This window comes from Herpailurus yagouaroundi, unplaced genomic scaffold (assembly GCF_014898765.1).
Source record: "Herpailurus yagouaroundi ecotype Mexico unplaced genomic scaffold, PumYag 160, whole genome shotgun sequence".
Lineage (NCBI taxonomy): Eukaryota > Metazoa > Chordata > Mammalia > Carnivora > Felidae > Herpailurus > Herpailurus yagouaroundi.
The window spans coordinates 37,811,312-37,824,382 of NW_024412401.1; the positions used below are offsets into that span (position 1 = coordinate 37,811,312).

The 13,071-nt window shown below is 57.1% G+C and overlaps 1 protein-coding gene across 1 annotated transcript in view; it reads left to right on the forward strand.

The window, feature by feature from the left end:
* Positions 1 to 1,823: 1,823 nt before the first annotated feature.
* Positions 1,824 to 13,071, forward strand: part of COL27A1 (collagen type XXVII alpha 1 chain) — a 128,026-nt gene continuing 116,778 nt past the window's right edge. Inside the window, exons 1-2 of the mRNA XM_040482080.1 lie at positions 1,824 to 3,671; positions 11,134 to 11,187. Of these exons, the coding sequence (XP_040338014.1) occupies positions 1,839 to 3,671; positions 11,134 to 11,187 (1,887 nt within the window). The 5' untranslated portion in view covers positions 1,824 to 1,838. The remainder of the gene's footprint in view (positions 3,672 to 11,133; positions 11,188 to 13,071) is intronic.

Here is a 13,071-nt window from a genome sequence, read left to right on the forward strand (position 1 = left end):
CCTGCCCTCACCTCTTCCCTAGCAAGCACCTGCTCGCTTTTAAGCTGTTCGTAGTGAGTAGTATTTTGTGATAATAAGAGCGTTTCAGTGATTAAAAGGGGTGAAATACACTACTACCAAGAGAATCTTTGAGCAGTGGTTTATTTCAGATTAGGGTCTGAGGGCAGACGGAGATGGGAGAGAGGGGGAATTTGCAGTGAAGTGAAGGCCCACAGGCCCTACGGACGAATAAGGGTCTTCAAGTCAAGCCAACCCGAAGAAGCAGCCTACCCCTCTAGAGTTCTGAGAACATCGTTAGCACGTCGTGGCCGCTTCCAGGTCTGGCTTCCCTTGTCTTACAGGCAGGGAAACTGAGGCCCAGGGGTCAGGAAGAGACTTGCCCAGAGGTGCTGGTGCAGGCCATGTGTGAGGATTGGCGAGGAAGACCAAGAACCCTGTGATGCGGGCATTCTCCTCTGCCTCGTTTTACAGCAGAGGGAACTGAGGCCCGGAGTCCAGACTCACAGGTGGCTTTGTCTGGCTCCAAAGCCCGGCCTTCTGACCCCAGCCCATCTATTTGTCCCTCCGTCCATCCGTCCATCCACGTCACAGTTGTTAGCTCAGGACTAGGGGCCGAGCGCCGCATTCAGCCTGATGGGCACCCCCTGGACCACGCTCGGGGTTTAGGTTGCTGAGCTCGGGGGGGGGGGGGGGGGGGGAGGGGAGCTGAGCACCCAAGCCAGACCCCAGCTCCAGAGGCAGCCTCTCCTTTCTGGGTCGGGGCTCCGGAGCTGGCTTCTGCAGATGCTCGCAGCACAGCCAGCTGAGGGAGGTCGAGTGACCCGGCAAGAGGCAAGGTCAGGAAGCCTTTCCATAAACACCCTGGACGCCCTCCTTTTGCTCTGGCGAGCCCCACCGATGTAATTACTGGGCGGATGTGACCTGGCCAGGCCACAGTAGATGTCCAAACGCTTCGCCAGAGGACGGAGCTTGCAGGGACGCCTTGATTGCTTCCTCTGCTCTGTCCAAAGCCGCACAGGGAGGAGGGGAGTCATTGGAAATATATCCTCTTCCCTCTTTGCAGATAGCGGCTCCCCCCACCCTGCTCTGGCCAGAGAGAGACCAAGGGGGTGGGCAGGGGGCCAGGGAGGTTCCTAAAGGTGGTGAGACCAGTCAGGCCCACTGGACATCCTTACCAAACTCCTGTGACACATCCATTCCTTTCACCCTGCTCCCTCACTCAGGGGACTGCTTCTTGGAGGAGATGCCTTTTGAGGCAGAGAGAAGGGGAAGCCTGTCACGTTCGGCAGTCTCGAATACTCTTAGCGCTAGCATTTGGTGATGATCATTATTTTCGGTACGAATAGCTATCATTGGGAAGTGCTTATTTTGTGCCAGGCTCTTGCTTTCAAGTGTATCCTCACAATAGCTTTCTGCGTTTGACTCTACTATCCCATGTAACAGGCGAGAAAACTGAGGCAGTAAGTCACAAGTGAATTCAGGAAGTTTGGCTCCAGGGTCTGTGTCTTTTTTTTTTTAATGTTTTATTTATTTTTGAGAGAGAAAGAGAGATAGACAGACAGAGAGACAGAGTATGAGTGGGGGAGGGGCAGAGAGAGACAGAGACAGAATCCGAAGCAGGCTCCAGGCCCCGAGCTGTCAGCACAGAGCCCGACGCGGGGCTTGAACTTGGGAACCGCAAGATCGTGAGCTGAGCCGATGTCAGGCGCTTAACCGACCGAGCCGCCCTGGTGCCCGGGGTCTGTGTCTTAAACTAGTATATGCATCATCGTCCAGCCAGATAGGGAACGGGTTCCGGCTGTGTACTCCCAGCCGCAGGCACGGGCCACAGTGTAGCAATGGGTGACCTGTCCTCACTGTGTCTGTGTGCCTGCAGGGGTCTGGGCCTGGAGCAGGCTCTGACTGTGCCCTCTCCTGCCTCTGCCCCGCCCTCTGCAGATGTGGACGTCCTCCAGCGGCTCGGCCTCAGCTGGACAAAGGCAGGGGGTGGCCGGAGCCCCCCGCCCCCGGGGGTCATTCCGTTCCAATCAGGCTTCATCTTCACGCAGCGGACCCGGCTCCAGACCCCCACAGCCGCCATCATTCCCGCCTCCCTGGGCACAGAGCTGGCTCTGGTGCTGAGCCTCTGCTCCCACCGGGTGAACCATGCCTTCCTCTTCGCCGTCCGCAGCCGGAAACACAAGCTGCAGCTGGGCCTGCAGTTTCTCCCCGGCAAGACGGTCCTCCACCTGGGGCCCCGGCGCTCGGTGGCCTTTGACCTCGATGTGCATGACGGGCGCTGGCATCACCTAGCTCTGGAGCTCCGCGGCCGCACCGTCACCCTGGTGACGGCCTGCGGGCAGCACCGGGTGCCTGTCCCGCTGCCTTTCCACAAGGACCCAGCACTCGACCCCGAGGGCTCCTTCCTCTTTGGGAAGATGAACCCACACGCGGTCCAGTTTGAAGGTGCCCTGTGCCAGTTCAGTATCTACCCTGTGACGCAGGTCGCTCACAATTACTGTACCCACCTGAGAAAGCAGTGTGGACAGGCCGACACATACCGGCCCCAGCTGGGACCCCTCCTTCCCCGAGACCCTGGCACAACCTTCAGCTTCCAGACCGACCTTGCCCTGCGAGGCCTGGAGAACCTGACCACTGCCGCACCAGCCCTGGGGTCGCGGCCAGCAAGCAGGGATCCCAGGGGGACTGTGGTGCCTGCCACACCCACCAAGCCCCTAAGGACTAGCATCACAGACCCTCACCAGCGTGCTGCAGCCAGGGGCCCAGCACGGACCCCGCTGCCACCTGCCAAGCTGTCAGCCGGTGAAGTGCTTCCTCCCGTGCCCCCAGCCTCTCGTGCCCCCTCCGCCACACCTGTCCAGCCATTGCAGAAGAGCACGGCCACCGGGAGCCCCAGACGTCATCCGGCTAGGCTTTCAGCCACTCCTCCTTCCACAGGCCCTGTCAAAAACCCCCGCCCCACGCAGAAGGCAGCTCGGCCTTCCTTCACAAAGTCAGCCCCCCCCACCAAGAAGCCTGTGCCATCCACTTCCCACCCACTTCCTGCCAAAGCCTCCCGACCCTCCGTGAGGCCGATCCAGAGGACCCCTGTAACGCCCAGACCTCCGCTACCCGACGCTCAGACCCTACTTCTGGCCACTGGATCCTCCAAAACGCCTTTCTCCCCAGTGGGCCAGAATGAGGCCAAGATGAGCCGTCATGCCAGTGAGCCAGCCACTGCCCACACCAGCACCCTCAGACCGCCTCAACCCACTGTTCTGTCCCTGTCACCTGTCCCCCGTCCTGACTCTACCGGGACCCCTCCACCACCAGCCACATCGTTGCCGCCCACCCTTGCTCCTGGCTCAGGCCCCACCAGAACCAAGAAACCCTCTGGATCAGAAGCCACAAGGAAAGCCAGACCCAAGAGCAACCCCCGGAAGCCCGTCCCCCTCAGACCTGGGAAGGCAGCCAGGGATGTCCCGTTGAATGATCCGACAACCCGGCCCAGCCCCAGACAGTCCCGGCCCAGCCGGCCGACCACCTCGGCCCCGGCATTTGCCCCAGCGCGATTCCTGTCCTCCAGTCCCTGGCCTACAAGTCACAGTTATTCGTTCTTCCACCTGGCGGGACCCACGCCTTTCCCGTTGCTGATGGGACCTCCAGGGCCCAAGGGAGACTGCGGTTTGCCGGTAAGACTGGGAGGGGTGTGCATGTTGTTCAGAGCTCAAGTGGGTGGCAGGGGGCGGTTAGGGCGAGTGGCTACTCCCGGCAAGGGCTGACCAGGAGAAGCAACGTCGCGCCGGGAGGTGGTCATCGGCAGACTCTCAACTCGAACGCGAGTCCCCTGCTCGTCTACCTCTGCTGTGCTCGTGATTACACATCCTGCTGTGATTCATGATCCTCCGGGGCAGACTTGGGTTTGGTGGCCACCACCAGGTAAAGAGCCCCCCTGGGCTTTGCTTGGCTCAGGCCCCAGGTCATTCTTTGCTAACCCAGCTGTCAAGGTCAAGTGGCTTAAGGAAAACCACTAACCGACTAGCCCCCAGGTCACACACTCTCCGAAGTTCAGCTGTCCCGACTCCTAGAGCAGAGCTCCTCCAGCCCACCAGCTTGTCTGGGCGTTTTGGACAAAGGTCGCACATGGGTAGTCCTGAACGTGTTTTGTTTGGCACGTGCGGCATTGTTTAAAAATATTTAACGAGTTACTAACATTTTAAAAATGTGAGAGATTTCTTATAAAAGACCTGACGACTGGCTTCTCCTGGAACGGGGAGAGACGCAGTGGCCCATGGGCTGTGGCTCCGTGAGAGCTGCCCCTTTCGACAGGACAGGCCTGCTCCTGTGTGCCCCCGTCCCCACGTCTCCCGATCAGGTCCTTTCCCCTGTTTCTTCCACCTGCCTGGATCCTATAGATGCTGGATTTGTGGCCCCTGTAGGCGAGTTTGGGGTGGGGAGGGGGAGGGTGGGCCTGAACAGTCAAGGAAAGGAGAAAGAACATTCCACGTGCAGGAGATGTTCTCAGGGCCGACGCCTGCAGCATGCCTGGGACTGTCTCCAGGGGCAACGACCTTTCTGCAGCTGGAGGCCAATTCCTCTGGGCGGGGAATGGTGGGATGGAGTTTCCAGAAGGCTCAGGCCTCAGCTCTGTTCTCCTGCCTTGGAGATGACCACTGTGTGGTTTCCTCCTTCCTAAGGCCGGGTTTCCCACCAGGCTCTAGTGTTTGAGGTTAGGCTCCCTACAATGTGGAGACAGTGGCAGATGCTGGGAATTCCCAGGCCTTACAAACACACTTAATGAGTTTTAATAATGATTAGGAATAATATTTATTCAGCCTGTCTCCAAGGGGACTGAGAGCGCGATTTTATTATAACCATATTGTAGAACTTATGGAAATTGTATGCATTGCTTTGCAATTATGTCAACGCTCTGCTTAAGTCCTGTGCTCTGAAATTGTCAGGGCAGGAAGTTGGGAGCCAAGAAAAGAAGGGGGGACCCCTTTTCAGCCCTTCAGGCTGCTCAGCCTGACTCAGGCACCAGGTGCCTTTGAGGCCTGATAGTTCAGCTTCCCAAGCTGTGGGGGTGCTCGGTTCACTGGCCACGAGGTCAAACGGGGGTGAATTGTCCCCCTCTGAGAGAGGGTGTGAGGCTCAGGGTCTCCACTCCATCCAGTGGAGAAGGCCAACCTTGTCTCCAAGGCCATGTGTGGTGTAGAGAAAGGACAGCCATGTCCAAGCCTACACTGGAATAGTTTTTTAGGGTGCAGAATCTGCCTTTGGGCCTGTCAGATGCCCAGGCTGCATACATTCCCCCGGGGTTTGGTGATGTGGATCCGCAGGGGTGAGGCCTCACTCCAGATCTCCTGGAACTTCTCCGCGATCAAAGAATGTGTGTCCTGAGTGTCCACACTGAGACTCTAAGGGTTAGGGCCAGGAGGCTGGGGGGCTTCAAAGATATGTCAGGCCCTGTCCTTGGCCTCAAAGGAAGATCTCACTGTCTGAACAAATCTTCTGTTTCTATACCCACCAAATGTGTGAGTTACGTGAGTGGCATCTTCCTTTAGGACATCCTAGGAACTGGTTCAGGAGGGCGGGACGTGTATGCGAATCCCTGCTCGCCTCCTGCCGCGCCCTATCCCTGAATCCCACCCTTCCTCCGCTTGGAACCTAGCCTCACCCCAATAGGAGCCACGAAGCTTCGAGAAGCTTTGTCCAGCCCCCTGTGCAGCAGGTGGCAAACCGGTCATTTATATGTCACCGGATACCAGCATTATATAACTGAAGGGGCATCTTTGAGCAGCAGCGGTAACAACTTCTTTTCCTGTCCTCTCTTGTCTGCCTCCAACCCCCATATACATTCAGAAGCCGTGCTGCCCTGGGCAGGGGGCTTAATTGTCCCCATACTGGGGACATGCAGACCTGGGTTCAAATTCTGACTCCGCCCCTTACTAGCTCTGATCCACACTAAGTCTTGATTTCCGCAGAACGTAGGTTAAGAATAGCTCCCATCTCCTGTGAGGAAGCAAGTTGGGTGATCTCCAAGGCCCCTTGGAGATCTGTTTTTGCTGGGTGACTTTGGGGGAACTTCTCTCCTCTCCCTAGGGCTGTCTCCCCTCCATGACAGCTTCGGAAGAGCTCCCTTCTTAGAAATAAGTGGCCGTGGGAACTTCAAGGGCCAGAGAGGGGTGGCCGGGTCTGCCTGGTTCTGCGTGGTTCTGGAGGGGCATGAGCCACACTGGTGGAGGCGGAGACTTCTCTGGGCCCCGGGCCTGCCAGCAGTTGTAGCCACTGAGTGAGGGAGCTCTGTGGGAGCCCCAGCAGCGGGGGGAGCATGGAAAAGCTGAGCTGGGCTCCGGGTGAGTAGGGGCGGGGAGGCTGCGGTTCACAGAGACTGCACAGAAGCTGCACAGAAGCCCCACGCCTGGGAGGAGGCGAGTCAAGGCCTTATTTATTCATGATCAGGCCGCTGGCATTTGCACTGGCTTGCACTTTTTTGCAAGCGTCACCTCAGGGAGACCCGGATGAGGGCCTGGCCCACAGCAGATGCTCCATGACTATCTGTAAAATGAATGGATGTGATCTTTATGGGAAAAAAAGGTTGTCCCGACTCCCAGGCCGGGCTCCTTGAATTACACAGATCTCTGCTGCTGGTGGGTCCGGAGGCCACATGGAGGAAGGCACAGAGCACAGACTTTGGATCTGGAGCGACCTGGGTTTCAACGACTGCCTTACCCAGCTATCCTTTCCTTCTTTCAACAAATGTGGATTGAGTGCCTCCTAGGTGCCAGCTGCTGTGTGACCTTCGGCAAGTCACTTAACCTCTCTGAGCCTCAGTTTCTGCCTCTGCAAAATGGGGACATGGTGCTACCTACCTTTCCAGAGTTGTTGTGTGGATTGAGATGAGGGATGTAAAGCCACCCAGCACCTAGCACCCGGTCCCAGCGGGTGGTCGTGGCTGTTTACTGACGTGCTGATGGTTGAGATGGGGGCATCGCTGCACCAAGGGAACCAGGGACGTCTGGACCCAGGAGGGCCTTCATACTGTTGGTGGTTAGAAATTGGGGCTAGATCTTGAGAAATTCACCCATTCCCCTAGTATCACGTAGAGCCCAGGAGAATGAGGGGTGTCTCGCTTTCTCTTTGGCATTTTGCTCTTGAGCTCCTACTCTGCGCCAGGCTCTGTGCTAAGCAGTGCGCATGCCGTGTCCTGCAGCTCCAGGTGGGGAGCAGGTAATTGAGGAGAGTTCAAGGAAGGGGCTACTGACAGAGGTGTGGGCGGCATCAGAGGAACCCACAGGGGCTGGCGAAGCACACGGGTCTAGCCTGAAGGTACCAGGGGAGGGGAAGGTGTAACCAGAACCCGGTGAAAGTTCAAGTGTGAACAGCGGTCTCCAGTCCCCACGGGAGCAGGGAGAGAAATAGCCGAGCCCACTCACTCTTCCTACTTCTCAGTCTCTTGCTGGGGCTTCCCGTTGGCCAGACCCAGCCAAAGGCACAGAGCAAGAAAGCCCAAGGGTGCAGCCTGTGAAAGCCAGCTTCCTGGGGCACACAGTAGATCTGGGGAGCAAGTGGAGAGCAACCAGCGCCCACATACGTTGTATGTTGGAAGATGGGTGTTATATCCCCATTTTACAGCTGGACAGACTGAGGCCCGGAGGCACGGCGCAGAGCCACACTGAGAAGCCCCGGCCCGGAAGGCCCTTCCCTCGGACAGAGACTGGGGGAAAAGGCTCAGAGCCCTGAGTGCTGTTCCTGGGAATAACGGTGCGCTCAGATGGCCGGAAATGGGAGGCCCCCTTTGGGGTCCCCTGCCTCTCCCTGTCCGGCTACAGGCACTGAGTAGAGGCGCAGAGACTGCAGAGTCCTCACGCAGAGTCACCAGCAGTTAGCAGCACACGAGAGACCGGACTCGGGTCTCCCAGATCCTCGGCCTCTGGAGCCTCTCTGCTCGCTGCCAGGGGCCCTGCCAGCCAGGGCGGACTTCTTTCTGCAAGGCTTGGCAGGAGGGCGGTTGCAGCTGGACATCAGAGTGGACTTGTTCCGTGGGATGGGGTTCCCCTAGGTCTGGCTGTTGGAGGCCACGACCCTCAGGGGAAGCCCAGAGCGGCTGCTTGTTTGTTTCCATGGCTCTGTTTGTGCGAGCCCCCAAGCCCAGGCCTCGCTCACCTCCCCCAGGCAGGCCTGTGGCCCCCGCTCCCCTCCCCCTCGGCTCTGGGCCCTCTCAGAGGCCCCGTTGTTTGCGGCGTGGAGTGGAAAATCCCACCCCGGCCCTCGTGAATCATCCCAGAGTCACCCGCTCAGGCTTCAGGCCCTGGAAAGAAATGGCAGCGTTTTTCCACTGCGTGGAGAACAGGCAGGGTCTCGGATCAGGCGAGAGGGGGCAGGGGGCGCCCACCCTCGCTTGCCCACTAACAAACTAACAAAGTAAGTACTGAGCGGGGAAGGGTTAGGCCTGTGGCCGCGGCTGGGCCCGGGTTGGTAGAGGAGAGCCAGGCCAGGCCCGTGGCCGGGGGCTGGGCTGCCATGACACGGAGCCGGGCTGTGGACTGACATCACCAGGCTGGGCCGTGGGTCCCAACTGGCACTTAGAGTCTGCTCTGCAGATGTGTGGGTGAGGTCAGACTCCCAGCCTGGATGCCCCTGTTTCTGGGGCAGAAGAAATGCCAAGAGGGAGTGTCCGGGCCTCCACAGCAGCGGCCCTACCAGGGTCCCTGAGGGAGAATCTCCCTCCCTGGAGCCCTGCACGAGCCCTGCCTCGCTGGGCCTTGACCTTCTTCTCTGTTTCCTCTCCTGCCAGATAACTGGAGAAGGAAGTCACCACCACCCTGCCACTCAGGAAGTACCCCATGCCGGGAAGGTTCTGGGATGCTCATTCCACGGCTGCCCATAGAGGGGCAAGCCCTTACCCAAGTTTGCACACCTAGTCAGAATATACCCAGCCGAGATTCTCTGCGTGGAAGCTCCCAGGAGAGGAGAACAGAGCCAATGTCCTGGGCTGAGTCCCTGCTCCGCCTGTTAGCTGTGTGGCCTTGGGCAAGCATTTTGCCACCCTGGGGCTCTTTTTGGTGTCTCATCTATGAAGAGGGCTCTGCAGTGATAAGGATGCCTGAAGCAGTGCTTCACTGAGCCTTTAATTTCCCTTTAATTCCGGGTCACCTGGAAGAACAGGGCCAGGCAGGGCCTTCTGGAAAGGGAAATCTTTGCTCTTCCTGAAAAACAGATGCCAAGGAGGGTGGTTTAAAATTCGGAGTTGGAGAGCATCCAGCAGCTCGCTTAACAGAAACAACAGCTAACTTTTTGGGCCTTAGCTGTGTGCCAGGCACCAGGATTAGCACTTTTTATAGATTATCTGTCAGCAAGGTGCCGTCATATCCTCATTTTACACTTAAGAGAATGAAGGCTTGGAGAATGGAAGCAGGGGGCCCTGAAAGCCACACAGCTCGTAAGCAGGGGTGCCTGGTGTGAACCCAGGTCCCCAGTCTTACAACGTTCTCTACTGTTCCCCTGGCGCGGGGGGCCGGGGCGGGGAGGGGGGGAGCGGTGGGCGGGGTTGTGGAGCGGAGCCTGGCCCTGAAATCCCAAACCTGAAGACAAGGAAGACGGCTGCCAATTTGGCCAGAGGTCCCGGGAGGCTCCGAGGTGTCCGGGACTTGCCTGAGGCCACGCAGCCACCCGCTCCTCCCTCCCCCCGGGGCTCTTTCCAGTGCCTCTGGGGCCTTGGTGCCCATATCTGCCTGTCTGGATCTCTCTTCTGATTTTTATTCATGGACGAGCAAGCACGTGGCGTTCACAGGCCAGAACTGTGAACCGAGCCTGCCCAGCGTGAGATCTGGATTAATTACCAGCCAAACCGTACTGGGTTTTCAACGCTGATTTTAACTCCGGGCAGGAAACCTGGAATCTCGTTGATGGTTATTTGAAACAAATGAATTCCCCAGGCCTCACACATCCTCGAAAGCCAGGCTTCCTTCGAAGGTTCTGTGTTCAGTTCTTCACATCAGGCACTCAGTTAATCCTCATTTATCCCTTCAGGGTAGACAGAGCCGTAGCTATTGAGCCCATGGTGAATGGGAGCAGGTGGAGACCTCAGGAGTCTCCAGCTAATAAGTAGCAAAACCAGGATTTGAACAAAGGTCAGCCCTCTGTTTAGTAAGTCTGCTCAGCTGCCTTCTTTCTGTGCTACAGAGTCAGGCCTTTCTCTTGTGGGAAGTAGGGAGCCATTGAATGTTGTTGAGCCGCGGAGCGCCTTGGGAAGATGAACAAGGCTGTGTAGAGGAGGACAGGAGTAGAGAGAGGGTGGAGGTGGGGAGACAAATGAGGGCATGGTTGCAGGTTCTTGGGGAGCAGTGATGAAGGCTGGACCAGGCTGTGACCACTGGAATAGAGAGAACGTTTCAGTGATGATTATATGCCAGTCACCGTGTTAAATGTTCACCGTCTCTCATTCCATCCCTGTGACGATCCTATGAAGAGGCTCTTATTGCCCCCATTTTATAGGCCATAGGCTGGTTAAAGAACTTGCCCAAACCCAGCTGGTAAGGGGCAGCATGAGGTTTGAACCCAAGCCTGTCTGATGCAAAAGCCTTTGCCTATACCGTTTATGCTGCACTGCCGCTCCATGGTGCAAAGAGGCTTTGTGTGACCTTGGACAAGTCCCTTCTCTGCTCTGGCTCTGCAGAGAACTTGGCTGAGCTCTGAGGTCCCTTGCTGTGTTATCTTATCAAACATTTAGCTGAACCCTAGGGGGCGGGAGAGAGAGAGAAATAGTTCCTCTGAGGAGACCATGGTCTAAGGGGAGTGATAGGCTTCTGGGCAGATAATTCCCCAAACAATATGAAGCCTTTACAATAGAGGGAAAGAGGGGACTTGACTCAACCTGGGGGAGGGATCAGGGAAGGCTTCCTGGAAGAGGTGACAGCCTGGATAAGTTAGCTAGGCAATAAAAGACGAAAACTTCAAAGACCTAGAAACAGCAGCTGCAAAGGCCTGAAAGCCTCAAAGAGCATGAGTTCCTTAGGTAGGGACCTCAGAGGACCCCTCTTCTCAGCCGCTGGGTTTCCATGCCCAGAGCTCTGGACAGGCTTGTTGAATGACTGCTTGAACTCATTCTGTTGCCACTTCGCACTGATGCCATCTTCTTGCTTTTTTCCTCAGGGTCCCCCTGGGCTGCCTGGGCTCCCTGGACCCCCTGGTGCACGGGGGCCTCGGGTAAGTGATCACACACTGTCCTTGGGAGCTCTGGTTGGCTCTTTGGCCTGTATCCCACAACCTCCAAGTTCCAGCCTCGCTGTGTGTCCTCAGGCTGCTCCCCGTCCCACGTGAGGACCCATTTTCCATTTTGCCCACTGGAGTGTACTTAGGGCTCTTAGGGGGCACCGCGTGGGGAGAGCAACGACCTCTTACCGGGTCTCAGTTGTTCATTGTGGGTATCACCCGTGGCAGCCTGGAGTGGAGAAGGGGTTTCTGCAGACCACGCGTCCTGAGCTGATGGGTTTCAGCATCCGTCCAGGACAAAAGCTGGCTTGGGAGGACATGACCCTCACATCCATCTCTGCAGGCACCTCTGCAGGGCCTGGGGTGGGGATACCGACATAGGCAAGGTCGGGGGAGAGCTCCCCATGCTGAGAGGTCTCATCAGAGGCTGGAGGATGGCTTGGCTGGGCTGCAGTGGCTGAGATGAGCTAGCCTGAGCCTTGGTGTGAAAAGCCGCTCCTATGTGTCATACCTCCTATGTCACTTAATGCTGCCTTGTCTGAGCCCCTCTCCCCTAGGACCCCCATGGGCCAGTACAATCGTTCTCCTCTTAGGGACGAGGAAACTGAGCATGTAGGAAATGGAAGAGCCCAGGATGGGAGCCCAGGCTCTTAGCCATATGCTGGGACCCTTGGGGGTTTCTCTTGTTGAAAAATCTGTCCTTTTCCCAAGAGGGCTCAGACCCATGACGCCTGGCACCTGTGCCTAGGCTGAATCAGCCTTTCCCACGCTGGGTGCCTGGCAAGGCTCTGGCAGAGACAGCTGCCTGGGGCATATTTTTAGCTCTGAACCCAGCGGATGGTTCTGGTTATGCAATTACTCGAGCCCTAGTTCCCTCCAGACCTGGCCCTGTGCTCTCTGGGCCCAGGGCTCTGGAATCTGCTGTCGAAAGCAGCATTTCCTCCTGGCTCCAGAGTCTCCATGGAGCATCTACCCAGAGCTGGGGACCACAGAGGTACCTGGGATACTGCTGGCCACAGGGCCTTGCAGCCTGGGACCAGGAGGAGGCCCTCTGACTTAGCAGGCACCTTACCAATCCAAACCGCTCCTCTGCACCTTCGCTCGGGCTGTTCTCTCCACCTGGCCCCGGCGACCTGGCGTGCCCTTCTTTGCAAGCTCCTCCTCCATCCCCTGCAGAGATCCAACGCCCCCACGTTTTCTGATGACTGTCCCCTTCTCGGAATTCCTGCAGCAATTTATCTGCCTTTCTGGATGGCACAGATCACTTCTGAAAAGCTCACAGAGACTGCTGAACTCTGTTGACCGAGCTACATATGCATGACCTCACCCTCCTAGTCATCCCGAGAAATAGGTTCCAGTAGTGTCCCCATTTTACACGTGAGGAAAACTGAGCCTCAGAAAAGTTGTTACTTTGGACAAAGTCAACCATAGGGTAAATGTCAGAGCTAGGACTGAAGCCGGGCAGTGTGACCCCAGAACCTATGATGGTAACGATTTATTGCACTGATTTTTCTCTCTACTCAGTCGGGCCCTTGTGGGCCAGAGGCAGGCCCTGTTTTTCTCTTTCTTACACAGTGCCTCTCAGAGTGCCCTGCATATAGCAGGTGCTGGCCAAATGTTTGCTGAAGAGTTCTAGGCCGAGAGTTAACACTTCACCCCAGAAGCTGTGTGATCTTAGGTAAATCTCTTCCCTTCTCTGGGCCTCAGTTTTCCCATCTCTAAAGCACGGGGTCCTTCCAGGATTTTCCAAGGCATTTCCTTAGAAAGGTATTTCCAAGGTTCCTCCCAGCTCTGAAATTCCATGAGTGAGTGAATGGCTCTCCTGACATCCTTCTTGGGCTCTCTGTGTGCTCCCCTCCCCATCATCCTGTTTCTAGA